Source organism: Salmo salar, chromosome 15 (genome assembly GCF_965601325.2).
Source record: "Salmo salar chromosome 15, fSalSal1, whole genome shotgun sequence".
Taxonomy (NCBI): Eukaryota; Metazoa; Chordata; class Actinopteri; order Salmoniformes; family Salmonidae; genus Salmo; species Salmo salar.
The window spans coordinates 12718753-12746399 of record NC_138305.1 but is presented as its reverse complement, the minus strand read 5'-3'; the positions used below and the strand labels follow the sequence as shown (position 1 = coordinate 12746399).

At 44.4% G+C, this 27647-nt stretch overlaps 1 protein-coding gene across 1 annotated transcript in view; it reads right to left on the bottom strand.

The window, feature by feature from the left end:
- tmem8b (transmembrane protein 8B) overlaps positions 1-27647 on the bottom strand; it is a 400770-nt gene that overhangs the window by 220767 nt on the left and 152356 nt on the right. The window contains exon 3 of the mRNA XM_045695455.2: positions 8983-9190. Coding sequence (XP_045551411.2) covers positions 8983-9190 — 208 coding nt within the window. The remainder of the gene's footprint in view (positions 1-8982; positions 9191-27647) is intronic.

Here is a 27647-nt window from a genome sequence, read left to right as displayed (position 1 = left end):
TGAAGAAGAAAAAAAAACTCACCACTTTTCTGACCTTCCCCAGGAGGCGGGACACTGCCTGGAGAGAGACTGCCCTCTTGGTAGCTTGGTTCAGAATGTATGCAACAAAAAAAAACATCCAATATGGGGCCCAAACCCATCAGCTTCACGGATGGCATTTACAATGTTTTGTACGCTATCTGTAGTGGCTGGGATTGTGATATTTGGTCTCTCTAGCTTCCACTCAGTCACAGCATTCATTAATTCTAGGGCTAAGTGTGCCCTTGTATGACTCACATACACGGAACGAGTTTCTGCAACCTGTAGCTCTTATCTCCCACTCCAGTACATAGTGAACCGTCACAGTGAGGTAGCTTCCAGTACATAGTGAACTGTCACAGTGAGGTAGCTTCCAGTACATAGTGAACCGTCACAGTGAGGTAGCTTCCAGTACATAGTGAACCGTCACAGTGAGACAGCTTCCAGTACATAGTGAACCGTCACAGAGAGGCAGCTTCCAGTACATAGTGAACCGTCACAGTGAGGCAGCTTCCAGTACATAGTGAACCGTCACAGTGAGGCAGCTTCCAGAACATAGTGAACCGTCACAGTGAGGTAGCTTCCAGTACATTAGTGAACCGTCACAGTGAGGTAGCTTCCAGTACATAGTGAACCGTCACAGAGAGGCAGCTTCCAGTACATAGTGAACCGTTACAGTGAGGCAGCTTCCAGAACGTAGTGAACCGTCACAGAGAGGCAGCTTCCAGTACATAGTGAACCGTCACAGAGAGGCAGCTTCCAGTACATAGTGAACCGTCACAGTGAGGTAGCTTCCAGAACATAGTGAACCGTCACAGTGAGGCAGCTTCCAGTACATAGTGAACCGTCACAGAGAGGTAGCTTCCAGTACATAGTCAGCTACCTATTCCTTTACATAGTGAACCGTCACAGTGAGGCAGCTTCCAGTACATAGTGAACCATCACAGTGAGGCAGCTTCCAGAACGTAGTGAACCGTCACAGAGAGGCAGCTTCCAGTACATAGTGAACCGTCACAGTGAGGTAGCTTCCAGTACATAGTGAACCGTCACAGTGAGGTAGCTTCCAGTACATAGTGAACCGTCACAGAGAGGCAGCTTCCAGTACATAGTGAACCGTCACAGTGAGGTAGCTTCCAGTACATAGTGAACCGTCACAGAGAGGTAGCTTTGAGTTTCTCTGGAGGTCCAACTGTCAGTGGAGAGAGCTAGATAGGGTGTCTGTGTCAATTCCTTTTCAATTTCTCTCTGTGATGTTTCATAGAGTTTGGGCAATTACTTTGCTGCTGAAATGTGTACGGGAGGGGACATTGTAACACGGTAAAAAAATAAATAATCAGGTGACGAAATCCTGAGTAGGATTTAACCACCGAATAGGGCTGCAAATCTCTGGCTATGAATATTCCCACTGCTTTCGTTATTTCTTTGTTTTTCTGAATTTGTCGCATATTGTTGTTGGAAGGCAGCAGCGAGAGATTGCTGTGTTTTCGCTAACGAGTGGACTCTCCTTGCTCCAGCTCCACCTGCAAGGCGTCCAGGTGATGGCCACGTAAATGACATATCATGTTAGAAGTGTTTCCGACAGTGAATTATAGGAAAATGACAGGCATGTGTGCGTATTGAACCATAGGGGGCGTACCGAACAGTTCGACAACATACTGTGTACCGTTGCATCCCTAACCTCAAAAGTCATTCAGCTACCCACGAATAGTAAAGCATTCTCTTTACTGGCTCAAATAGCCGACCAATCAACCTGTTACCAACCCTTAGTAAAGTTTTGGAAAAATTGTGTTTGACCAGATACAATGCTATTTTACAGTAAACAAATTGACAGCAGACTTTCAGCATGCTTATAGGGAAGGGCATTCAACATGCATGGGATTGTGGGAAACTTCAGTGTGGCTTTTGACATTATCGATCATAGTCTGCTGCTAGAAAAATGTATATGTTATGGCTTTACACCCCCTGCTATATTGTGGATAAAGAGTTACCTGTCTAACACAGAGGGTGTTCTTTAATGGAAGCCTCTCCAACATAATCCAGGTAGAATCAGGAATTCTCCAGGGCAGCTGTCTAGGCCCATTACTTTTTTCAATCTTTACTAATGACATGCCACTGGCTCTGAGTAAAGCCAGTGTGTCTATGTATGCGGATGACTCAACACTATACACGTCAGCTACTACAGCAACTGAAAGGACTGCAACACTTAACAAAGAGCTGCAGTTAGTTTCAGAATGGGTGGCAAGGAATAAGTTAGTCCTAAATAAAAAATAAAAAAAAATAACAGCATTATATTTGGGACAAATCATTCACTAAACCCTAAAACTACACTAAATCTTGTAATGAATAATGTGTAAATTGAGCAATTTGAGATCACTAAACTGCTTGGAGTAACCCTGGATTGTAAACTGTCATGGTCAAAACATATTGATACAACAGTAGCTAAGATGGGGAGAAGTCTGTTTAAATTACTAGCACACAGCTCAGACACCCATGCATACCCCACAAGACATGCCACCAGAGGCCTCTTCACAGTCCCCAAGTCCAGAACAGACTATGGGAGGTGCACAGTACTACATAGAGCCATGACTACATGGAACTCTATTCCACATCAGGTAACTGATGCAGCAGTAAAATCAGATTTAAAAGCAGGTAAAAATACATCTTATGGAACAGCGGGGACTGTGAAGAGACACACACATACACAGACACACATACACATGATAAAACACACACTCTACACACACGTACATGTGGATTTTGTATTGTAGATATGTGGTAGTGGTGGAGTAGAGAACTGATGGGGATCCTTAATAAACCCCAGGAAGAGTAGCTGCTGCCTTGGCAGGAACTAATGGGGATCCATAATAAACCCCAGGAAGAGTAGCTGCTGCCTTGACAGGAACTAATGGGGATCCGTAATAAACCCCAGGAAGAGTAGCTGCTGCCTTGACAGGAACTAATGGGGATCCGTAATAAACCCCAGGAAGAGTAGCTGCTGCCTTGGCAGGAACTAATGGGGATCCATAATAAACCCCAGGAAGAGTAGCTGCTGCCTTGACAGGAACTAATGGGGATCCATAATAAACCCCAGGAAGAGTAGCTGCTGCCTTGGCAGGAACTAATGGGGATCCATAATAAATACCAATGCTGTTAATGACACATAAATAAAATGCCTGTATGCAGATGACCTGGTGCTGCTGTCCCCAACAAAAGAGAGGTTACAGCAACAATTAGATCATCTGCAACAGCTGTCAGACCTGGGCCCTGACAATCAATCTCAAAAAGACCAAAATTATGATTTTCCAGAAAAGGTCCAGATGTCAGGGAAACCAATAACCATTTTTACTCGGCTCTACACATACACACTAACACATATTTGGGACAAAAAAATCTGCTCCACAGGGAACTTCAACCTGGCCGTGCTTGAACTGAAAGACAACCACCTAAAAGGAAGTGATGTCCACACATTCCACCACAAAGCCCTCACCTACAGAGAGATGGAGCTAGAGAAGAGTCCCCTAAGCAAGCTGGTCCTGGGGCTCTGTTCATGTAGGTTCATGCTCTACAACATTCGCAGAGTACGACCCTGCCTCACACAGGAAGCGGCGCAGGTCCTAATCCAGGCACTTGTCATCTCCCGTCTGGATTATTGCAACTCGCTGTTGGCTGGGCTCCCTGCCTGTGCCATTAAACCCCTACAACTCATCCAGAACGCCGCAGCCCGTCTGGTGTTCAACCTTCCCAAGTTCTCTCACGTCACCCCGCTCCTCCGCTCTCTCCACTGGCTTCCAGTCGAAGCTCGCATCCGCTACAAGACCATGGTGCTTGCCTACGGAGCTGTGAGGGGAACGGCACCTCCGTACCTTCAGGCTCTGATCAGGCCCTACACCCAAACAAGGGCACTCCGTTCATCCACCTCTGGCCTGCTCGCCTCCCTACCTCTGAGGAAGCACAGTTCCCGCTCAGCCCAGTCAAAACTGCTCGCTGCTCTGGCACCCCAATGGTGGAACAAGCTCCCTCACGACGCCAGGACAGCGGAGTCAATCACCACCTTCCGGAGACACCTGAAACCCCACCTCTTCAAGGAATACCTGGGATAGGATAAAGTAATCCTTCTAACCCCCCCCCCTTAAAAGATTTAGATGCACTATTGTAAAGTGGTTGTTCCACTGGATATTATAAGGTGAATGTACCAATTTGTAAGTCGCTCTGGATAAGAGCGTCTGCTAAATGACTTAAATGTAAATGTAAATGTAAATACAAACAGAGCCCACAGAGCCCAAGGACAGCAACACAATTAGACCCAACCACATTATGAGAAAGCAAAAAGGTAACTATTTGACACACTGGAAATAAATTAACAAATTGGCCCTAAACAGAGAGTACACAGTGGCACAATACCTGACCACTGTGACTAGTGCTGAGCAATTAGTGCTTTTTAAGGTCGGTTCGGTTTCTTTTTTTTTTTAAATCACTGTTTTCGATTTCGGTTAAAAAAAATTGGGGGGGACATTAAATGCATTATGTTATTTGAATGCTGTAACAACACAGAATAAAACCTTTAATACAAGTCCCATGATGGTTGTGACTGACCATGTCATAAGTGTCGTAGGAGTCAGACCAAAGCGCAGAAGGTATAGTGCTCATCTTTTTATATTTATTTAAAGTGAACACTTAAACAAAATTAGCAAAACGACCAATCGACAGTTCCGTAAGGTTCACAGACTATACAGGAAACAACCACCCACAACCCACGGGGAAAAAACAGGCTGCCTAAGTATGGCTTCCAATCAGAGACAACTAACGACCCCTGCCTCTGATTGGAAACCATACTCGGCCACACAAAGAAAAACGAACATAGAAAATGAAAACTAGAACATATCCCCAGGAAACAAACAAACCCCAAAACACACAGAAACAACATCCCCTGCCACGCCCTGACCATACTACAATGACAAATGACCCCTTTTACTGGTCAGGACGTGACAGACCATTACTGATGATCACTAATTAACCATCATTTATTCACAATACTTTACTTTAATAAAAAATAAAAAATTATTTGATGACTTTACTATTTCATTCCAAGTCAGCATCTCATCTCTATAGAACTGCTACATATGCTGTCTGACAAAATCACTATTTTAGTATTTCTTCAAAGTAAATAAGGCATACTTTTATGACTGCTGAATACCAATTATTAATCACTTAGATCAAGTATTTTTAGACTCAGGAAGCAACTGCTTTCTATCCCTCTCCATCTCACGTTCTCTCTTCTCTCAGTCTCCATGTTTGCTCCGGCACAAACCGGACAAGTTTAAGCAGGCACGCAATGGATTATGGTCATTGGAGTTAATTGCCACGTTTTCTGCGCTAAAACTATGTAGAATACTGCCATGTTGGAAACTACATTTCCCTAATACATCACACAGTTCAGGCTTCATCTGATTTATCTCTACAGAAACTGCACATCGAGCTCACAGAAAAAGGAAAAAAAACGAAATGGAATTCAAATAATTGAACCTACGTCGGTCAATTTTACAGTTGTTTAAAACCAAAAAATAACAGACATTTTGGTTAATCGCTCAGCACGAACTGTGACTGACCCAAAATGAAGAAAATCCTTGACTATGTACAGACTCAGTGAGCATAGCCTTGCTATTGAGAGATTTGTCTAATTTATCTACACAATCAATTTAAAGTCAGCTGTGGATCGAAGCTGTGATTATTATATGAGATAAGATCTACTTACAGCAGATAAACCAACCCCACCCATGGTTTAATCCTCTACCAACCCCACCCATGGTTTAATCCTCTACCAACCAACCCCACCCATGGTTTAATCCTCTACCAACCAACCCCACCCATGGTTTAATCCTCTACCAGCCAACCCCACCCATGGTTTAATCCTTTACCAACCAACCCCACCCATGGTTTAATCCTTTACCAACCAACCCCACCCATGGTTTAATCCTCTACCAACCAACACCACCCATGGTTTAATCCTCTACCAACCAACCCCACCCATGGTTTAATCCTCTACCAACCAAGCCCACCCATGGTTTAATCCTTTACCAACCAACCCCACCCATGGTTTAATCCTTTACCAACCAACCCCACCCATGGTTTAATCCTCTACCAACCAACCCCACCCATGGTTTAATCCTCTACCAACCAACCCCACCCATGGTTTAATCCTCTACCAACCAACCCCACCCATGGTTTAATCCTCTACCAGCCAACCCCACCCATGGTTTAATCCTTTACCAACCAACCCCACCCATGGTTTAATCCTTTACCAACCAACCCCACCCATGGTTTAATCCTCTACCAACCAACCCCACCCATGGTTTAATCCTTTACCAACCAACCCCACCCATGGTTTAATCCTCTACCAACCAACCCCACCCATGGTTTAATCCTCTACCAACCAACCCCACCCATGGTTTAATCCTCTACCAACCAACCCCACCCATGGTTTAATCCTCTACCAACCAACCCCACCCATGGTTTAATCCTTTACCAACCAACCCCACCCATGGTTTAATCCTTTACCAACCAACCCCACCCATGGTTTAATCCTCTACCAACCAACCCCACCCATGGTTTAATCCTTTACCAACCAACCCCACCCATGGTTTAATCCTTTACCAACCAACCCCACCCATGGTTTAATCCTCTACCAACCAACCCCACCCATGGTTTAATCCTCTACCAACCAACACCACCCATGGTTTAATCCTTTAACAACCCACCCCACCCATGGTTTAATCCTCTACCAACCAACCCCACCCATGGTTTAATCCTCTACCAACCAACCCCACCCATGGTTTAATCCTTTACCAACCAACCCCACCCATGGTTTAATCCTTTACCAACCACCCCATCCATGGTTTAATCCTTTACCAACCAACCCCACCCATGGTTTAATCCTTTACCAACCAACTCCACCCATGGTTTAATCCTCTACCAACCAACCCCACCCATGGTTTAATCCTCTACCAACCAACCCCACCCATGGTTTAATCCTCTACCAACCAACCCCACCCATGGTCTAATCCTTTACCAACCAACCAGCTAAATGTAAAGTTCTATATTGTACATTGTATTCTTTTGTACAAGATGACTTTTCTGTGCTGTTAACATCTGTCAAACCGCATAAAGACAACAATGAATGTTCCCTGTTTAATCTGCTGTTAACAGAATGTGTGTTGATCTCCTCTGTATGCCCTCAGAAGTTCCACCTGACATGTGCTAATAAAATAATTAAGATGTAATTAGTAAATAAACCCTGCAGCAGAGCGGAGCGCTGGGTAATCAACCGTAAAACCACAGAACGAAGGAACAACAACACATTTCTCTCTCTCTCTCCTATAGCCTCTTTGTTCTACAGTGACATTTCAATATTGAGACTAGCTCACATGCAGTGCAACATCTCTGCCTGAGAACGGTGTACCTAAAATATCACAAACACAGCTCTGCTGATTGAAGGCTCTGCAGCGTTAGTTAGAGGGCCATCTTATTGAAGAGCAGTGGGGGCCTCTGCAGCGTGAGTCAGAGGGCCATCTTATTGAAGAGCAGTGGGGGCCCCTGCAGCGTGAGTCAGAGGGCCATCTTATTGAAGAGCAGTGGGGGCCCATGCAGCATTAGTCAGAGGGCCATCTTATTGAAGAGCAGGGGGGGCCCCTGCAGCGTTAGTCAGAGGGCCATCTTATTGAAGAGCAGTGGGGGCCTCTGCAGCGTTAGTCAGAGGGCCATCTTATTGAAGAGCAGTGGGGGCCTCTGCAGCATTAGTCAGAGGGCCATCTTGGCTCAGCCATCAGGGGATGCTACATCTCCATTACAGTGTCTGTCTGCTCACAGAAAAGCCAGGCTGAAGGAGAACATTTCCTGGCTTAGTCTACAACATGCATTAATATCACACACATCACACACATCACACCACACACATACATCACATACACACACACACATCACATCACATCAGTTCAGAGGTTCCAGACAGACAGGACATACCATTGCGTTTTGCATTTTAGTAGACGCTCTTATCCAGAGCAACTTACAGAAGTGAATGCATACATTTCATGCATTATTTTTTTATTTTTTGTACTGGCCCCCCCGTGGGAATCAAACCCACAACCCTGGCATTGCACACACCATGCTGGCATTGCAAACACCATGCTCTACCAACTGAGCCACAGGGAAGAGCCGCAGTTAGCCCAGGGAAGAGCCGCAGTTGGCCCAGTTTGAGGACAGGTACTGACATGGCATGAGTGTGACAGACTAGGCAGGTTGGGAAGTAGCTACTAGCAATTGACATGATGACTTTGAAAGCCTGTTTGACTACTGCTAATTAAACAGTCACTGCTGAGACAAACAGCCAACAACTAGTATGTTCCTGTGTGTGTCCAGAGCAGAGCAGAATCACCCTGACAGCAGGGGTAGAAGACCACAGACTGCACTGACAGCAGGGGTAGAAGACCACAGACTGTCCTGACAGCAGGGGTAGAAGACCACAGACTGTCCTGACAGCAGGGGTAGAAGACCACAGACTGCCATGACAGCAGAGGTAGAAGACCACAGACTCCATGGGAGCATTGGGTTAGCATTGTGCTAACTGTCAGGACGCCCCATCGGCTCTGCCTTGCTTTAGCTGGTGATCTGATCAGGGATGGCAAGCAGGCATCTCATCCCGATGGAGATGCACCATCCAGTCCATCTCTCTATCTGACTAGCAGCTATGCACCCACCCTCTGACCCCCTATTGGATCCACCAAACAGTGCAACTCAAAACCTAACCTCCATTTCTCAAGAGGTACAAAGCCGGGGTGTACCCTATCACAGTATCTGTTTAAAATAGTTGCTATACGTTCACAGACTGAAAAAAAAAAAACTCTCCAGCCAGAGAAAAACAGCCCGACCATCATCCAGAAAGACTCAGCATGTCCATTCATACAGACTCACCTTGACAGAGATCTTTCCCTCATCCTTGGGCAGGTGCGCAGCCAGGAACCAGTCCCCGGGGAGGGGTGAGGTCACGTTGAACACCCCTGTGGTGCGGTTTGGTAGAGTCCAGGTTAGAGTGACTGCAAAGGACCCTGGGACGATGGTATCCTGTGGGAACCGCGTGTGGAGGGGGTTGATGACGGGAGGGGCTCCTGATCTGAAGTACCTAGAGACAATAACAAACAACCTTTTAGTTAATGCCGTAAAGTACAAGGACACAGGCTTTTTAGTCATCACACACAGTGTAGACACAAATACACACACTTAGTGATAGTTATCTTCCCCAGGAAGACAGAGAGCTTTCATCATTTAGTATGATCTAAAACCTGCAAGCTGTTGAAATTATGGGCTTCAATTTCCTCATTATAGAAATGATAAATCAGAGGAGCAACTAGAGAATAAATTAGAGAGAGAGAGAGAGAGAGAGAGAGAGAGAGAGAGAGAGAGAGAGAGAGAGAGAGAGAGAGAGAGAGAGAGAGAGAGAGAGAGAGCCAGCGAGAGAGAGAGAGAGAGAGAGAGAGAGAGAGAGCCAGCGAGAGAGAGAGAGAGAGAGAGAGAGAGAGAGAGAGCCAGCGAGAGAGAGAGAGAGAGAGAGAGCGAGAGAGAGAGAGAGAGAGAGCAAGAGAGCAAAAAAGAGAGAGCAAGAGAGAGAGAGAGAGAGAGCAAGAGAGCAAAAAAGAGAGAGCAAGAGAGAGAGAGAGAGAGAGCAAGAGAGCAAAAAAGAGAGAGAGAGAGAGAGCAAGAGAGCAAAAAAGAGAGAGCAAGAGAGAGAGAGAGAGAGAGCAAGAGAGCAAAAAAGAGAGAGCAAGAGAGAGAGCGAGCGTGAGAGTAAGAGAGCGCAAGAGAGAGAGAGAGAGAGAAAGAGAGAGCGAGAGAGCGAGAGAGCAAGAGAGAGAGCGAGCGTGAGAGAGAGAACGAGAGTAAGAGAGTGAGAGTGAGATCATAGAATCAACTATTAAAGACTTCCAGAACCTACTGAATTCTCAAATTACATTGAATGAACTACATGACAAAATACAAATCCTCCAACCTAAAAGGCCTCTGGTGATAAAATATACAGACCACAAATTCCAATTGGCTATACTTAAACTCATTAAAAAAGAACATTTCCAAAACAAATCTAATTTTATTTGTCACATGCGCCGAATATAACAGGTGTAGAAGACCTTACAGTGAAATGCTTACTTACAAGCCCTTGACCAACAATGAAGTTTTAAGAAAAATACCTAAAAAAATAGGAAATAAAAGTAACAAATAATTAAAGAGCAACAGTAAAATACCAATAGAAAGGCTATATACAGGGGGTACCGGTACAGAGTCAGTGTGCGGGGGCACCGATGCCGAGGTAATATATCCATGTAGGTAGAGTTATTAAAGTGACTATGCATAGATAATAACAGAGAGTAGCAGCAGCGTAAAAGGGGAGGGGGGTGTAAATAGTCTGGGTAGCCATTTGATTAGGTGTTCAGGAGTCTTATGGCTTGGGGGTAGAATCTGTTTAGAAGCCTCTTGGTCCTAGACTTGGCGCTCTGATACCGCTTGCCGTGCATTAGAAGAGAGAACAGTCTATGACTAGGGTAGCTGGTCTTTGACAATTTTTAGGGCCTTCCTCTGACACCGCCTGGTATAGAGGTCCAGGATGGCAGGAAGCTTGGCCCCAGTGATGTACTGGGCTGTTTGCACTACCCTCTGTAGTGCCTTGTGGTCGAGGGTGCCGAGCAGATGCCATACCAGGCAGTGATGCAACCAGTCAGGATGCTCTCGATGGTGCAGCTGTAGAACATTTTGAGGATCTGTCTTCATGTGTTCGGACCATTCTAGTTTGTTGGTGATGTGGACGCCAAGGAACTTGAAGCTCTCAACCTACTCCACTACAGCCCCGTCGATGAGAATGGGGATGTGCTCGGTCCTCCTTTTCCTGTAGTCCACAATCATCTCCTTTGTCTTGATCACGTTGAGGGAGAGGTTGTTGTCCTGGCACCACAGGGCCAGGTCTCTGACCTTCTCCCTATAGGCGGTCTCGTCGTTGTCGGTGATCAGGCCTACCACTGCTGAGTCATCGGCAAACTTAATGATGGTGTTGGAGTCGTGCCTGGCCATGCAGTCATGAGTGAATAGGGAGTACAGGAGGGGACTGAGCATGCACCCCTGAGGGACCCCCGTGTTGAGGATCAGCATGGCGGATGTGTTGTTACCTACCCTCACCACCTGGAGGCGGCTCATCAGGAAGTCCAGGATCCAGTTGCAGAGGGAGGCGTTTGGTCCCAGGGTCCTTAGCTTATTGATGAGCTTTGAGGGTACTATGGTGTTGAATGCTGAGCTGTAGTCAATGAATAGCATTCTCACATAGGTGTTCCTTTTGTCCAGGTGTGAAAGGGCAGTGTGGAGTGCAATAGAGATTCCATCATCTGTGGACCTGTTGGGGCGGAATGCAAATTGGAGTGGGTCTAGGGTTTCTGGGATAATGGTGTTGATGTGAGCCATGACCAGCCTTTCATAGCACTTCATGGCTACAGATATGAGTGCTAAGGGTCGGCAGTCATTTAGCCATGTTACCTTAGTGTTCTTGGGTACAGGGACTAAGGTGGTCTGCTTGAAACATGTTGGTATTACAGACTCAGTCAGGGAGAGGTTGAAATGTCATTGAAGACACATGCCAGTTGGTCAGCGCATGCTCAGAGTACACGTCCTGGTAATCCGTCTGGCCCTGCGGCCTTGTGAATGTTGACCTGTTTAATGGTCTTACTCACATCGGCTACAGAGAGCTGATGCTCTCATGCATGTTTCTGTGTTACTTGCCTCGAAGCGAGCATAGAAGTAATTTAGCTCGTCTGGTAGGCTTGTGTCACTGGGAAGCTCGCAACTGTGCTTCCCTTTGTAGTCTGTAATAGTCTGCAAGCCCTGCCACATTCAACGAGCATTGGAGCCAGTGCAGAATGATTCAATCTTAGTCCTGTATTGACCCTTTGCCTGTTTGCCTGTCAGATTTGCCAAATGGAAGGCGAGGGAGAGCTTTGTACACGTCTCTGTGTGTGGAGTAAAGGTGATCTAGAGTTCTTTTTAACTTCTGGTTGCACATTTAACCTGCTGGTAGAAATGAGATAAAATGGATTTAAAGTCCCCGGCGCTGCCGTTGGATGAGCATTTTCCTGCTGGCTTATGGCCGTCTACTGCTCGTTGAGTGAGGTCTTACTGCCAGCATCGGGTTGTGGTGGTAAATAGACAGCTACGAAGAATATAAATGAAAACTCTCTTGGTAGTGTCATAATGGTGGGTGTAGCTGGTGTATGCAGTCAGGCGCAGGAGAACAGAGAATGGAGAGCAATGTAACTTTACTCAGAATAATGAATGGTGCAAGGTAAAACACTACACTTGCCCAAACACAAACATCAACTTTTTACGCACGGGCAAAAAACAGCACCCGGCAAAATAACCAGTCCCCAACATTACCGAACATGACATAAAACAATCCCGCACAACACCAGAGGGTTAAATACATGAACAATAATAGGGGAATGAAAAACAGGTCTGTAGAAACAAAGACAAAACAAATGGAAAATGAAAAGTGGATCGGCGATGGCTAGTATACCGGCGACGCCGACCGCCGAGCGCCGCCCCGAACAAGGAGAGGAACCGACTTCGGCTGAAGTCGTGACCGGTAGATTGTGTCGTCTACAGCTTATCATGAGATATTCTACCTCAGGCGAGCAAAAACTCGAGACTTCCTTAGATATCGTGCACCAGTTGTTGTTTACAAATATACTGTACATAGACCACCTCCCCTTGTCTTACCAGAGGCTGCTGTTCTATCCTGCTGATGCAGTGTATAATCCGCCAGCTGTATGTTATTCAAGTCGTCATCAGCCACGACTCGGTGAAACATATGATATTACAGTTTTTAATGTCCCGTTGGTAGGATACATGTGCTTGTAGTTCGTCCACGTTATTATCCAACGATTGTACGTTAGCCAATAGTACCGATGGTAAAGGCAGATTAGCAGCTTGCCGCCGTATCCTCACAAGGCACCTCGACTTCCTTCCACGATACCTGCGTCTTTTTCTCCTGCGAATGAGGGCCTTCTCAGGTGTCTGGAGTAAATCCCTCTCGTCCGACTTGGTAAAGAAAAATTCTTCGTCCAATTCAAGGTGAGTAATCGTTGTTCTGATTCCAGAAGCTCTTTTCAGTCATAAGAGACGGTAGCAGCAACATTATGTTTAAAATAAGTTACAAACAATGTGGAAAAACTAACAAATTAGCACGGTGAATGGCAGCCATCCCCGCTGGTGCCATTACATCATTACATCATCCTCAGCTCTGGCATCTTCCCCAATATTTGGAACAGAGGGCTGATCACCCGCCAGAAATTTGGCGGATATAACTACCGTGGGATATGCATCATAAGCAACCTTGGGAAAATCCTCTGCATTATCATTAACAGCAGACTCGTACATTTCCTCAGTGTACTGAACGTAAAATGTACTGAACAAACGTCAAACTGGGTTTTTACCAAATTACTGTACAACAGATCACGTATTCACCCAGCACACCATAATTGACAAACAAACAAACCAGAAGAAAGGCAAAGTCTCATCGTTTGTTGATTTCAAAAAAGCTTTTGACTCAATTTAGCATGAGGGTCTCAAATACAAATTGATGGAAAGAGTTGTTAGGGAAAAAACATACAACATTAGAAAATCCATGTACCCAAACAACAAGTGTGCGATTAAAATTGGCAAAGAACACACATTTCTTTCCACAGGGCCGTGGGGTGAGACAGGGATGTAGCTTAAGGCCCACCATCTTCAACATTATTTATCAACGAATTGGCGAGGGCACTAGAACATTCTGCAGCACCCGGCCTCACCTTACTAGAACCTGAAGTGAAATGTTTACTGTTTGCTGATGATCTGGTGCTTCTGTCACCAACCAACGAGGGCCTACAGCAGCACCTAGATATTCTGCACAGATTTTCAGACCTGGCTCTTGACAGTAAATCTCAATAAGACAAAAATAATGGTGTTCCAAAAAAGGTCCAGTTACCAGGACCACGAATACAAATTCCATTTAGACACCATTGCCCTAGAGCACACAGAAAACTATACATACCTCGGCCTAAACATCAGCGCCACAGGTAACTTCCACAAAGCTATGAACGATCTCACAGACAAGGCAAGTAGGGCATTCTACGCCATCGAAAGGAACATCAAATTTGACATCACAATTAGGATCTGACTAAAAATACTTGAATCAGTTATAGAACCCTTTGTCCTTTATGGTTGTGAGGTCTGGGGTCCGCTCACCAACCAATCATTCACAAAATGTGACAAACACCAAATTGAGACTCGGCATGCAGAATTCTGCCTATGACATTTGAAATGTCTCTATTCCTTTGGAACTTTTGTGAGTGTAATGTTTACTGTTCATTTTATATTGTTGATTTCACTTTTGGATGCTGACAAATGCGTGTGCCGATCGGATGCACAGGGACTGAGTAGCTCCGTTTTGTACCGACAAAACTGTGGTTATATGGAGAAGCCAGACAACAAACTTCAAATTAAGCCTCTAAAATCGACAGATCAACTGTGAGAGACTGAGCGGTCAGTTGGGTACAGCAACCAACCAATCAGTTGGTAAAGTGGTGTGGCGACAATAATCCAACAAGCCATGGCTTCCCCCAGAGGAAAAGACAAGGAGCAACTTTTGCTCACTAGCCTCTGCTTTGTTATTTAACCAAGTCAATAATGCAGGCTCACTAGCCTCTGCTTTGTTATTTAGCCAAGTCAATAATGCAGGCTCACTAGCCTCTGCTTTGTTATTTAGCCAAGTCAATAATGCAGGCTCACTAGCCTCTGCGTTGTTATTTAACTAATGAGGCCTGTTCTGCCTCTTTTGAAGTCTTTTTCCCAGACAGAGTGAACAGTAAAGTAAGACTCACTCTCCTTCCATATTGAGCAATGTTAGCTGCTAGCTTTTGAAGAGGGTCTCTTGATGAGGGGGTATGTTAATGAGGGTGTCTCTTAATGAGGGGGTCTGTTAATGAGGGTGTCTCTTAATGAGGGGGTCTGTTAATGAGGGGGTATGTTAATGAGGGGGACTCTTAATGAGGGGGACACTTAATGAGGGGGACTCTTAATGAGGGGGTTTCTTAATGAGGAGGTCTGTTAATAATGAGGGGGACTCTTAATGAGGGGGACTCTTAATGAGGGGGACACTTAATGAGGGGGTTTCTTAATGAGGGGGACTCTTAATGAGGGGATCTGTTAATGAGGGGGACTCTTAATGAGGGGATCTGTTAATGAGGGGACTCTTAATGAGGGAGTATGTTAATGAGGGGGTATGTTAATGAGGGGGTCTGTTAATGAGGGGGTCTGTTAATGAGAGGGTATGTTAATGAGGGGGACTCTTAATGAGGGGGTATGTTAATGAGGGGGTATGTTAATGAGGGGACTCTTAATGAGGGGGTGTGTTAATGAGGGGGACTCTTAATGAGGGGGTATGTTAATGAGGGGGTCTGTTAATGAAGGGGTTTCTGTTTCTGTCTTGCACACCTGTTAATTGAAATGCTTTCCAGGTGACTCTCTCATGAAGCTGGTTGAGAGAATGCCAAGAGTGTGCAAAACTGTCATCAAGGCAAAGGGTGGCTACTTTGAAGAATCTCAAATATAAAATATATTTGATTTGTTTAACACTTTTTTGCTTAATACATTATTCCATATGTGCTATTTCGTAAGTCTTGATGTCTTCAATATTATTTTACAATGTACAAAATATTAAAAATAAATAAAAACCCTTGAATGAGTAGGTGTGTCCAAACTTTTGACTGGTACTATATATAATAATGTTTTTTTTGTGGGGGGGACAGTTTGGTAACCACTGTGCTAAATGACCACTACTATAAGTCTCTCTGGATAACAGCATCTGATAAATGACTCACTACTGTAAGTCTCTCTGGATCAGAGCGTCTGCTAAATGACTCACTACTGTAAGTCTCTCTGGATGAGAGCGTCTGATAAATGACCACTACTGTAAGTCTCTCTGGGTCAGAGCTTCTGCTAAATGACTCACTACTGTAAGTCTCTCTGGATGAGAGCGTCTGATAAATGACCACTACTGTAAGTCTCTCTGGATGAGAGCGTCTGATAAATACAGAGTAAGGCTGCCACAAATCAAATCAAACCTCTTCAAGCTTTTTCAAAAGTAACTGAAGAATTGTTGTTCCCTCTCTGTCTCTCCCTCTCTGTCTCTCCCTGTCTGTCTCTCCCTCTCTGTCTCTCCCTGTCTGTCTCTCCCTGTCTGTCTCTCCCTGTCTGTCTCTCCCTGTCTGTCTCTCCCTGTCTGTCTCTCCCTCTCTGTCTCTCCCTCTCTGTCTCTCCCTGTCTGTCTCTCCCTGTCTGTCTCTCCCTGTCTGTCTCTCCCTGTCTGTCTCTCCCTCTCTGTCTCTCCCTGTCTGTCTCTCCCTGTCTGTCTCTCCCTCTCTGTCTCTCCCTCTCTGTCTCTCACTCAGCCATTACTCCAAACAGAAATCTATAGTAAAAACTATAAAAATTAAATTATATTTTAGTTTTCTATGTTTGTCCTGATTTGAGTCTGCACCGTGCATTTGATTTCTTATTTAACCAGGAAAATCCTATTGAGACCCAGAGTCTCTTTTCCAAGGGAGACCTGGCCTAGAAGGCAGCAACACTCAATACATTATTAAAACATACAACAATATAAATACAAATCAACAACATGATCCAACCTATAAAAAAAATAAAAAATACATTCCTCTGTAACAGAGTCTCCCATCAATATTTTAAATTCATTCAGTGGCACTAACATATCTAGATGAAGCATGGATTGTAGACTATTCCATGAGTCTGGTGCACAAGACGAGATTGCATGTACTATTGTAAAGTGGTTGTTCCACTGGATATCATAAGGTGAATGCACCAATTTGTAAGTCGCTCTGGATAAGAGCGTCTACTAAATTACGTAAATGTAAATGCAAATGGCAGTCTTCCCTAATACTGTGAAGGTCCTGGGGACTTTAAGTAGCAACCACCTAGCAGACCGGGTATGGTAACATAGCAACCACCTAGCAGACCGGGTATGGTAACATAGCAACCAGCTAGCAGACCGGGTATGGTAACATAGCAACCACCTAGCAGACCGGGTATGGTAACATAGCAACCAGCTAGCAGACCGGGTATGGTAACATAGCAACCACCTAGCAGACCGGGTATGGTAACATAGCAACCTCCTAGCAGACCGGGTATGGTAACATAGCAACCACCTAGCAGACCGGGTATGGTAACATAGCAACCTCCTTGCAGACCGGGTATGGTAACATAGCAACCACCTAGCAGACCGGGTATGGAAACATAGCAACCAGCTAGCAGGCCGGGTATGGTAACATAGCAACCTCCTTGCAGACCGGGTATGGTAACATAGCAACCACCTAGCAGACCGGGTATGGAAACATAGCAACCAGCTAGCAGGCCGGGTATGGTAACATAGCAACCACCTAGCAGACCGGGTATGGTAACATAACAACCACCTAGCAGACCGGGTATGGTAACATAGCAACCACCTAGCAGACCGGGTATGGTAACATAGCAACCACCTAGCAGACCGGGTATGGTAACATAGCAACCACCTAGCAGACCGGGTATGGTAACATAGCAACCTCCTGAGCAGACCGGGTATGGTAACATAGCAACCTCTTAGCAGACCGGGTATGGTAACATAGCAACCACCTAGCAGACCGGGTATGGTAACATAGCAACCACCTAGCAGACCGGGTATGGTAACATAGCAACCACCTAGCAGACCGAGTATGGTAACATAGCAACCACTTAGCAGACCGGGTATGGTAACATAGCAAAGTCCTAGCAGACAAGGTATGGTAACATAGCAAAGCCCTAGCAGACTGGGTATGGTAACATAGCAACCACCTAGCAGACCGGGTATGGTAACATAGAAACCACCTAGCAGACTGGGTATGGTAACATAGCAACCACCTAGCAGACCGGGTATGGTAACATAGCAACCACCTAGCAGACCGGGTATGGTAACATAGCAACCTCCTTGCAGACCGGGTATGGTAACATAGTAACCTCCTAGCAGACCAGGTATGGTAACATAGCAACCTCTTAGCAGACCGGGTATGGTAACATAGTAGCAACCACCTAGCTGACCGGGTATGGTAACATAGCAACCACCTAGCAGACCGGGTATGGTAACATAGCAACCTCCTAGCAGACCGGGTATGGTAACATAGCAACCTCCTAGCAGACCGGGTATGGTAACATAGCAACCTCCTAGCAGACCGGGTATGGTAACATAGCAACCTCCTAGCAGACCGGGTATGGTAACATAGCAACCACCTAGCAGACCGGGTATGGTAACATAGCAACCACTTAGCAGACCGGGTATGGTAACATAGCAACCTCCTAGCAGACCGGGTATGGTAACAAAGCAACCTCCTAGCAGACCGGGTATGGTAACATAGCAACCCCCTAGCAGACCGGGTATGGTAACATAGCAACCCCCTAGCAGAGCGGGTATGGTAACATAGCAACCTCCTAGCAGACCTGGTATGGTAACATAGCAACCACCTAGCAGACCGGGTATGGTAATATAGCAACCCCCTAGCAGACCGGGTATGGTAACATAGCAACCTCCTAGCAGACCAGGTATGGTAACTGCTGGTGGTGAAGGAGACCAGAGTACAGCGGTAAAGAGGGAGTTTACCCAAAAGGGCTTTGTAGATCAACACATTCAAATGTAGCTGTGCATATTGTTGGGTTATGAAAATATGAAAATATACTTATTCATGTCACTGAGGGACAGAGGGTTATGTATAACATTTACATTATGTCAGGATATGTTATTGTTAGCCATCAGGTATCCTATGGGAGGAGAAGAGACACAGTCTGGTGCCAGTCACCATGACAGCCGTGAGTTGGGGAGGAGTGAGCACTTTGGGTTTAGAGGTCAGGTCAGATGAAGTGAGGAAGAACAGATATCACTAAGGTTCTGTCTAGCAACAGAGATGCATTGGCTGTTCAGATGTGTAAGGAGGAGACTCGGCATAGGAGAAAGGATTAAATATCAGTGCTTGTGTGAACACGTTGTCGTCTAATGCAACCGTATTGACCCTCTGGGAGAATAAACGGTTTGAGCTTTCATAGTGTCCGTGGAGTTTTTTACTCAGAATTAGAACCTAACAATATAAAGATAGGTCCAACCACCATTTGGTTCAAGGTGCAATGGTGGGTTAGTGAATTGGTATTTGTAATAAAGCACAAGGATGCCTAGATAAACAGAGTCCAGTCTCTGTAAGACAGAGGAGGCTGCATGATAAACAGAGTCCAGTCTCTATAAGACGGAGGAAGCTGCATGCATATACAACAAGTCACCATAATCAATTACAGAGAGAAAAGTGGCCTGAACAAATTTCCTTCTAGCCATAAGCGGGAAGCAAGCCTTATTACAAAAATAAAAACCCAATTTCAATTTAAGCATCCTCACAAGATTATCCACATGAACTTTAAAGGACAACTTGTCATCCAACCATATACCTTGGTATTTGTAGAATTACACTTTTTCAATGGGTAAGCCACCAGATGTGACAATGCTAACCTTCTCTGGCTGAGTGCAAGCTCTGGTAAAGGTCATGTATTTATTTATTTTTGTATATTGAAGACCAGTTTGAGACCATAAAGGGAGGCCTGCAGTGGCTGAAAATCAGTCTGGAGCTCTTCAACAGCCTGACCCAGAGAAGGAGCACATGAATATATAACTGTATCATCTGCATATAGATGTAACTTTGCTGGTTGCATCCCATTTCCCAAATCATTAATACAAATTGAGAACAACACAGGAGCTGAAATAGAACCCTGGGGGACACCTCTATTAACCTCTAGAAAGCTAAACTTGTGATTGTCAGTATATAACACATTGTGTTCTGTCAGAAAGATTAGTTCCTAAACCAATTTACTGCCCCCTTCACTGAGACCAATGTTTCTGAGTCTAGCTAGCAACAATTAATGGTCAACTGAATCAAAGGCCTTTGATAAATCCACAAACAGAGCAGCACAATGTTGCTTTCTATCAAGTGGATTAATGATGTCATTTGTCATTTGACTCCAGTCACCCTAGTCATAGACTGGTCGCTCTGCTACCGCATGGCAAGTGGTACCGGAGCACCAAGTCTAGGTACAAGAGGCTTCTAAACAGCTTCTACCCACAAGCCATAAGACTCCTGAACACCACCTGTATATAGTCTCCACATTGACTCTGTACCGTAACACATTGTATATAGCCTCCACATTGACTCTGTACTGGTACCCCCTGTATATAGTCTCCACATTGACTCTGTACCAGTACCCCCTGTATATAGCCTCCACATTGACTCTGTACCGGTACCCCCTGTATATAGCCTCCACATTGACTCTGTACCGGTACCCCCTGTATATAGCCTCCACATTGACTCTGTACCGGTAACCCCTGTATAAGCCTCCACATTGACTCTGTACCGGTACACCCTATATATAGCCTCCACATTGACTCTGTACCGTAATACCCTGTATATAGCCTCCACATTGACTCTGTACCGGTACCCCCTGTATATAGCTTCCACATTGACTCTGTACCGGTACCCCCTGTATATAGCCTCCACATTGACTCTGTACCAATACACCCTGTATATAGCCTCCACATTGACTCTGTACCGTAATACCCTGTATATAGCCTCCACATTGACTATGTAACGTAATACCCCGTATACAGCCTCCACATTGACTCTGTACCGGTACCCCCTGTATATAGCCTCCACATTGACTCTGTACCGTAATACCCTGTATAAAGCCTCACTACTGTTATTTTATTGTCGCTCCTTATTATTATTTGTTATTTTTCTTATTTATTTTTTACTTCAGTTTATTTTAGTAAATACTTTAAAACTTTATTTTCTTAAAACTGCATTCGAATCCCACCGTACTATGCAATCTGGTTTCCGAGCTGGTCATGGGTGCACCTCAGCCACGCTCAAAGTCCTAAACAATATCATAACCACCATCGAACTGCAAAAATCACTGAAGTTGTAGACTCATATCTCCCTCACTAGCTTTAAGCACCAGCAGTCAGAGCAGCTCACAGATCACTGCACCTGTACATAGGTATCCCCATACTGTATTTATTTATCTTGCTCTTTTGCACCCCAGTATCTCATCTTGCACATTCATCCTCTGCACATCCTACCATTCCAGTGTTTAATTGCTATATTTTGTAATTACTTTTTACCTGCTCTTGTTGGCTGGCCCTCACTTCATATTTGTCACTAAACCCACTGGTTCCAGGTCATCTATAAGTCTCTGCTAGGTAAAGCCCCACCTTATCTCAGCTCACTGGTCACCATAGCAACACCCACTCATAGCACACACTCCAGCAGGTATATATATGTATTTATTTATTTATTTAACCATCATTTAACTAGGCAGGTCAGTTAAGAACAAATTCTTATTTTCAATGACGGCCTAGGAACTGTGGGTTAATTGCCTTGTTCAGGTGCAGAACGACAGATTTTGACCTTGTCATCTCAGGGATTCGATCTAGCAACCTTTCGGTTACTGGCCCAACACTCTAAACACTAGGCTACCTGCCGCCCATATTGCACTGGTCATCCCCAAAGACAACATTTACTTTGGCCGCCTTTCCTTCCAGTTCTCTGCTGCCAATTACTGGAACGAATTGCAAAAATCTCTGAAGCTGTAGACTTATATCTCCCTCTCTAACTTTAAGCATCAGCTATCTGAACAGCTTACCGATCACTGTACCTGTACACAGCCAATCTGTAAATAGCACACCCAACTACCTCATCCCCATATTATTACTTATCCTCTTGCTCTTTTGCACACCAGTATCTCTACTTGCACATCATCATCTGCACATCGATTACTCCAGTATTAATGCTAAATTGTAATTATTTCGCCTCTATGGCCTATTTATTGCCTTACCTCCCTACTCTTCTACATTTGCACACACTGTTCATAGATTTTTCTATTTTTCTTTTCTATTGTGTTATTGACTGTACGTTTGTTTATGTGTAACTCTGTGTTGTTGTTTTTGTTCCACTGCTTTGCTTTATCTTGGCCAGGTCGCAGTTGTAAACTTGTTCTCAACTGGCCTACCTGGTTAAATAAAGGTGAAATAAAAAATAAATAAAAGTTCTAGCGTTAAAAAGACAGAGGAGAAAACACACCTTTAAGAGGAGAGAGGAGAAAACACACCTTTAAGAGGAGAGGGGAGAAAACACACCTTTAAGAGGAGAGAGGAGAAAACACACCTTTAAGAGGAGTGGGGAGAAAACACACCTTTAAGAGGAGAGGAGAAAACACACCTTTAAGAGGAGAGGAGAAAACACACCTTTAAGAGAAGAGAGGATAAAACACAACTTTAAGAGGAGAGAGGAGAAAACACACCTTTAAGAGGAGAGGGGAGAAAACACACCTTTAAGAGGAGAGGAGAAAACACACCTTTAAGAGGAGAGGAGAAAACACACCTTTAAGAGGAGAGAGGAGAAAACACAACTTTAAGAGGAGAGGGGAGAAAACACACCTTTAAGAGGAGAGGGGAGAAAACACACCTTTAAGAGGAGACGGGAGAAAACACACCTTTAAGAGGAGAGAGGAGAAAACACACCTTTAAGAGGAGAGAGGAGAAAACACACCTTTAAGAGGAGAGAGGAGAAAACACTCCTTTAAGAGGAGAGGGGAGAAAACACACCTTTAAGAGGAGAGAGGAGAAAACACTCCTTTAAGAGGAGAGGGGAGAAAACACACCTTTAAGAGGAGAGAGGAGAAAATACACCTTTAAGAGGAGAGAGGAGAAAACACACCTTTAAGAGGAGAGGGGAGAAAACACACCAGCATTATGTATCAATACCATGATTCCTCAGGATGTTTAACAGGATGTTAAACCGGGTGTTAAACAAGATGTTAAAAAAACAGGGTGTAAAACAGGATGTTAAACAGGAATTTATAAACAGAGCATGTTTTGGCCTCTTACATGTTAATGTCAGAAGTCAATTTCCACAAATTAATAATAACATAATTAGAATATTGGCAATATAGGACAAATGAGAACATAATGGTTTTATCAGAAACTTGGAAATCTGAAATCTGAATACTGGAATCTGAAATCTGGAATATGAAATCTGAAATCTGGAATCTGAAATCTGAAATCTGAAATCTGGAATATGAAATCTGGAATCTGGAATCTGAAATCTGGAATCTTAAATCTGAAATCTGTGTCAAATAACTGGATTTCTATTGATGGGCTGATCGGACGTGTAAAGGAGGAGGGGTTGTAATTCATGTGAAATCCAAGTTTAACACCTTCTCTCCATTACCAAAGCCAAACATTTTCAATTGCTTGCGGTTAAAGTGAACATATACAGTGCCTTCGGAAAGTATTCTGACCCCTTGACTTTTTCCACATTTTGCTATGTTCCAGTCTTATTCTAAAATAAATTCAATTGTTTTTTTCCCGTCACCAATCAACACACAATACCCCATAATGACAAAGCAAAAACAGATTTAAAAAAAATGTTTTCACAGTTATTACATTTACATAACTATTCAGACCCTTTACTTAGTACTTTGTTGAAGCACCTTTGGCAGCGATTAGAGGCTTGAGTCTTCTTTGGTATGACGCAACAAGCTCTTCTCTGCAGATCCTCTCAAGCTCTTTCAGGTTGGATGGGGAGCGTTGCTGCACAGCTATTTTCAGGTCTCTCCAGAGATGTTAGATCGGGTTCAAGTCCGGTCTCTGGCTGGGCCACTCAAGGACATTCAGAGACTTGTCCCGAAGCCACTCCTGCGTTGTCTTGGCTCTGTGCTTAGGGTTGTTATCCTGTTGGAAGGTCAACCTTTGATCCAGTCTGAGGTCCTGAGCGCTCTTGAGCAGGTTCATCAAGGATCTCTCTATACTTTGCTCCGTTCATCTTTCCCTCGATCCTGACTAGTCTCCCAGTCCCTGCCCGCTGAAAAACATGATTCTGCCCACACCATCTTGCTTTCATCAGACCAGAGTATTGTCATGATGTTGGCCTGTGGGTAAGGTTTATGACCCCCCCATAAATACCTTTCCCCTTTCCCCTCTCTCTCTGACCCTACTGAAGGACTGTTGAATAGCCTTTGTTAAACATAGAGAGTCTGGGAACATCAAACAAGTGGGGGGAAAGGAACCATATTTCGGTAATAGAACCAGTTGGAAATATGCGTTGGAACTTAATGAGTATGGATGTCAGTTCGGTTGTCATCTGAGACATTATGACTGATGACAGGACGACATAAACTGTACCTGGGAAAGTCTACACCCTCTAGTTATCAGAGTCACATGGAATTGTTAAGCAATTGAAATGTTTGATATTGAAATTGTTTGTTAGGAGATTAAATGTAATTTTAGCTTCCAATTGAGAGAATTGGGTTTTCATAAGGAAAGTGCCCTGCTTGATCAGTGGCCCGCCCCTGTGAAGAGACAGGGGTTATAAACGATGAAACACACCCTTCTCCCCTCACCACTATATAAGACAATGACACAATGTAGCCGTTGAGTTCCACTACGTGAGGTCTGCAGCATCTGCGTTAAAGGGACACACATTTCAAGTACAGAACTAAGCCAACCTCGGCGTGAGCTTTGGTTGTGAATGGTATGAACTTTGAACGCTTATTCACTACAGAAGTGATACTTCCTAGCCGTTGAGATAGCAGCGGCCGCTGTAGACGTGAGCTAGGAAAGGACGGACGACGGATCCAGTCTAACACAGATGAAGATACCACAACATATCCAATTTACCACCAGAGACATTCTTCCGAGGACAGGAAGATCTCTCTTGGCCAACCCGGCCTACTATCTACGACCAATCTACCGAAGCGCAGCTCAGAGTAAATATTTATTGCATTTTCCTTTTCCAAATGGGCGGTAATTTAGAATGCATATGATTCTGTATTTACGATGGCATAGCTGTTTCTTTGTTCCTCAGTCTTCCCGCTCTTTCATTCAAGCCCAACCTCCTTTCTTTGTGTAACAAGCCACCATGTCGGCTCCGTCCACCAGGGTCGTTTTCTGTATGACATAATTTGTATTCTGTGTATATGTAATTCTGTGTGATTAGTTAGGTATTTAGTAAATAAATAATTAAACCCAATTTTGTATTGCTGATTCAACTTGTTAGCCAGGGTTCGTGAAGATAACCAAGAATTTACAACTTTCATTATGAGACTGAAATAAGGTGACGATTAAGATGACTGCTATCGATGTAAAATAATACTACGTTTTTAAGAGTTTATTCAGAAGATAACGGCTCTATAAACACTCTTCCGTGGTGTCCCGACTTTCTAGTTAATTACATTTACATGATTAGCTAATCAGGTGATATTAATTACAGAGAAAGGATTTTATAGGATAGCATGTCATATCACTTAATCTGGCATAGCCAAAGACACGACAGTATCTTGTTTCTCATGGTCTGAGAGTATTTAGGTGCCTTTTGGAAATCTTCAAGCGGACTGTCATGTGCCTTTTATTGAGAAGTGGCTTTCGTCTAGGCCACTAGCATATATGCCTGATTGGTGGAGTGCTACAGAGATAGTTGTCCTTCTAGAAGATTCTCCCATCTTCACAGAGTAACTCTGGAGCTCTATCAGAGTGACCATCGGGTTCTTGGTCACCTCCCTGACCAAGGCCCTTCTCCCCTGATTGCTCAGTTTGGCCGGGTGGCCAGCTCTAGGAAGAGTCTTGGTGGTTCCAAACTTCTTCCATTTAAGAATGATGGAGGCCACTGTGTTCTTGGGGACCTTTAATGTTGCAGAAATGTTTTGGTACCCTTCCCCAGATCTGTGCCTCGACACAATCTTGTCTCTGAGCTCTACAGACAATTCCTTCGACCTCATGACCTGGTTTTTGCTCTGACATACACTGTCAACTGTGGAACCTTATATAGACAGGTGTGTGCCTTTCCAAATCATGTCCAACCAATTGAATCAAATCACATTTTATTTCTCACATCCGCCGAATACAACAATACAACCTTACCGTGAAATGCTTACTTTTCATGCCCTTAACCAACAAATTGTTTCATTTATTTTTTATTTATTTCACCTTTATTTACCCAGGTAGGCCAGTTGAGAACAAACATACGTACAGTCAATAACACAATAGAAAAATCTATATACAGTGTGTGCAAATGGAGTAAGGAGGTAAGACAATAAATAGTCCATGGAGGTGAAGTAAATATAATTTAGCATTAACACTGGAGTGATAGATGTGCAGACAAGGATCTGTAGGTAGAGATACTGGGGTGCAAAAGAGCAAGAAAATAAATAACAATATGGGGATGATGTAGTTGAGTGTGCTATTTACAGATGGGCTGTATACAGGTACAACGATCGGTAAGCTGCTCTGACAGCTGATGCTTAAAGTTAGTGAGGGAGATATAAGTCTCCAGCTTCAGTGATTTTTACAATTCGTTCCAGTCATTGGCAGCAGAGAACTGGAAGGAGAGGCGGCCAAAGGAAGAATTGACTTTGGGGGTGACCAGTGAGATATACCTGCTGGAGCGCGTGCTAAGGGTGGGTGTTGCTATGGTGACCAGTGAGCTGAGATAAGGCGGGGCTTTGCCTAGCAGAGACTTGTAGATGACCTGGAGCCAGTGGGTTTGGCGACGAGTATGAAGCGAGGGCCAGCCAACGAGAGCATACAGGTCGCAGTGGTGGGTAGTATATGGGGCTTTGCTGACAAAACGGATGGCACTGTGATAGACTACATCCAGTTTGCTGAGTAGAGTGTTAGGGGCTATTTTGTAAATGACATCGCCGAAGTCAAGGATCGGTAGGATAGTCAATTTTAAGAGGGTATGTTTGGCAGTGTGAGTGAAGGAGGCTTTGTTGCGAAATATGAAGCAGATTCTAGATTTAATTTTGGATTGGAGAGTCTGGAAGGAGAGTTTAGTCTAACCAGACACCTAGGTATTTGTAGTTGTCCACATATTCTAAGTCAGAACTGTCCAGAGTAGTGATGCTAGTCGGGCGGGCGGGTGCGGGCAGCGATAGGTTGAAAAGCATGCATTTAGTTTTACTAGCGTTTAAGAGCAGTTGGAGGCCACAGAAGGAGTGTTGTATGGCATTGAAGCTCATTTGGAGGTTTGTTAACACAGTGTCCAAAGAAGGGCCAGATGTATACAGAATGGTGTCGTCTGCATAGAGGTGGATCAGGGAATCAACCGCAGCAAGAGCGACATCGTTGATATATACAGAGAAAAGAGTCGGCCCAAGAATTGAACCCTGTGGTAACCCCATAGAGACTGCCAGAGGTCCGGACAACAGGCCCTCCGATTTGACACACTGAACTCTATCTGAGAAGTAGTTGGTGAACCAGGCGAGGCAGTCATTTGAGAAATGCAGGCTGTTGAGTCTGCCGATAAGAATATGGTGATTGACAGAGTCAAAAGCCTTGGCCAGGTCGATGAAGACGGCTGCACAGCACTGTCCTTTATCGATGGTAGTTATGATATCGTTTAGTACCTTGAGCGTGGCTGAGGTGCACCCGTGACCAGCTCGGAAACCGGATTGCACAG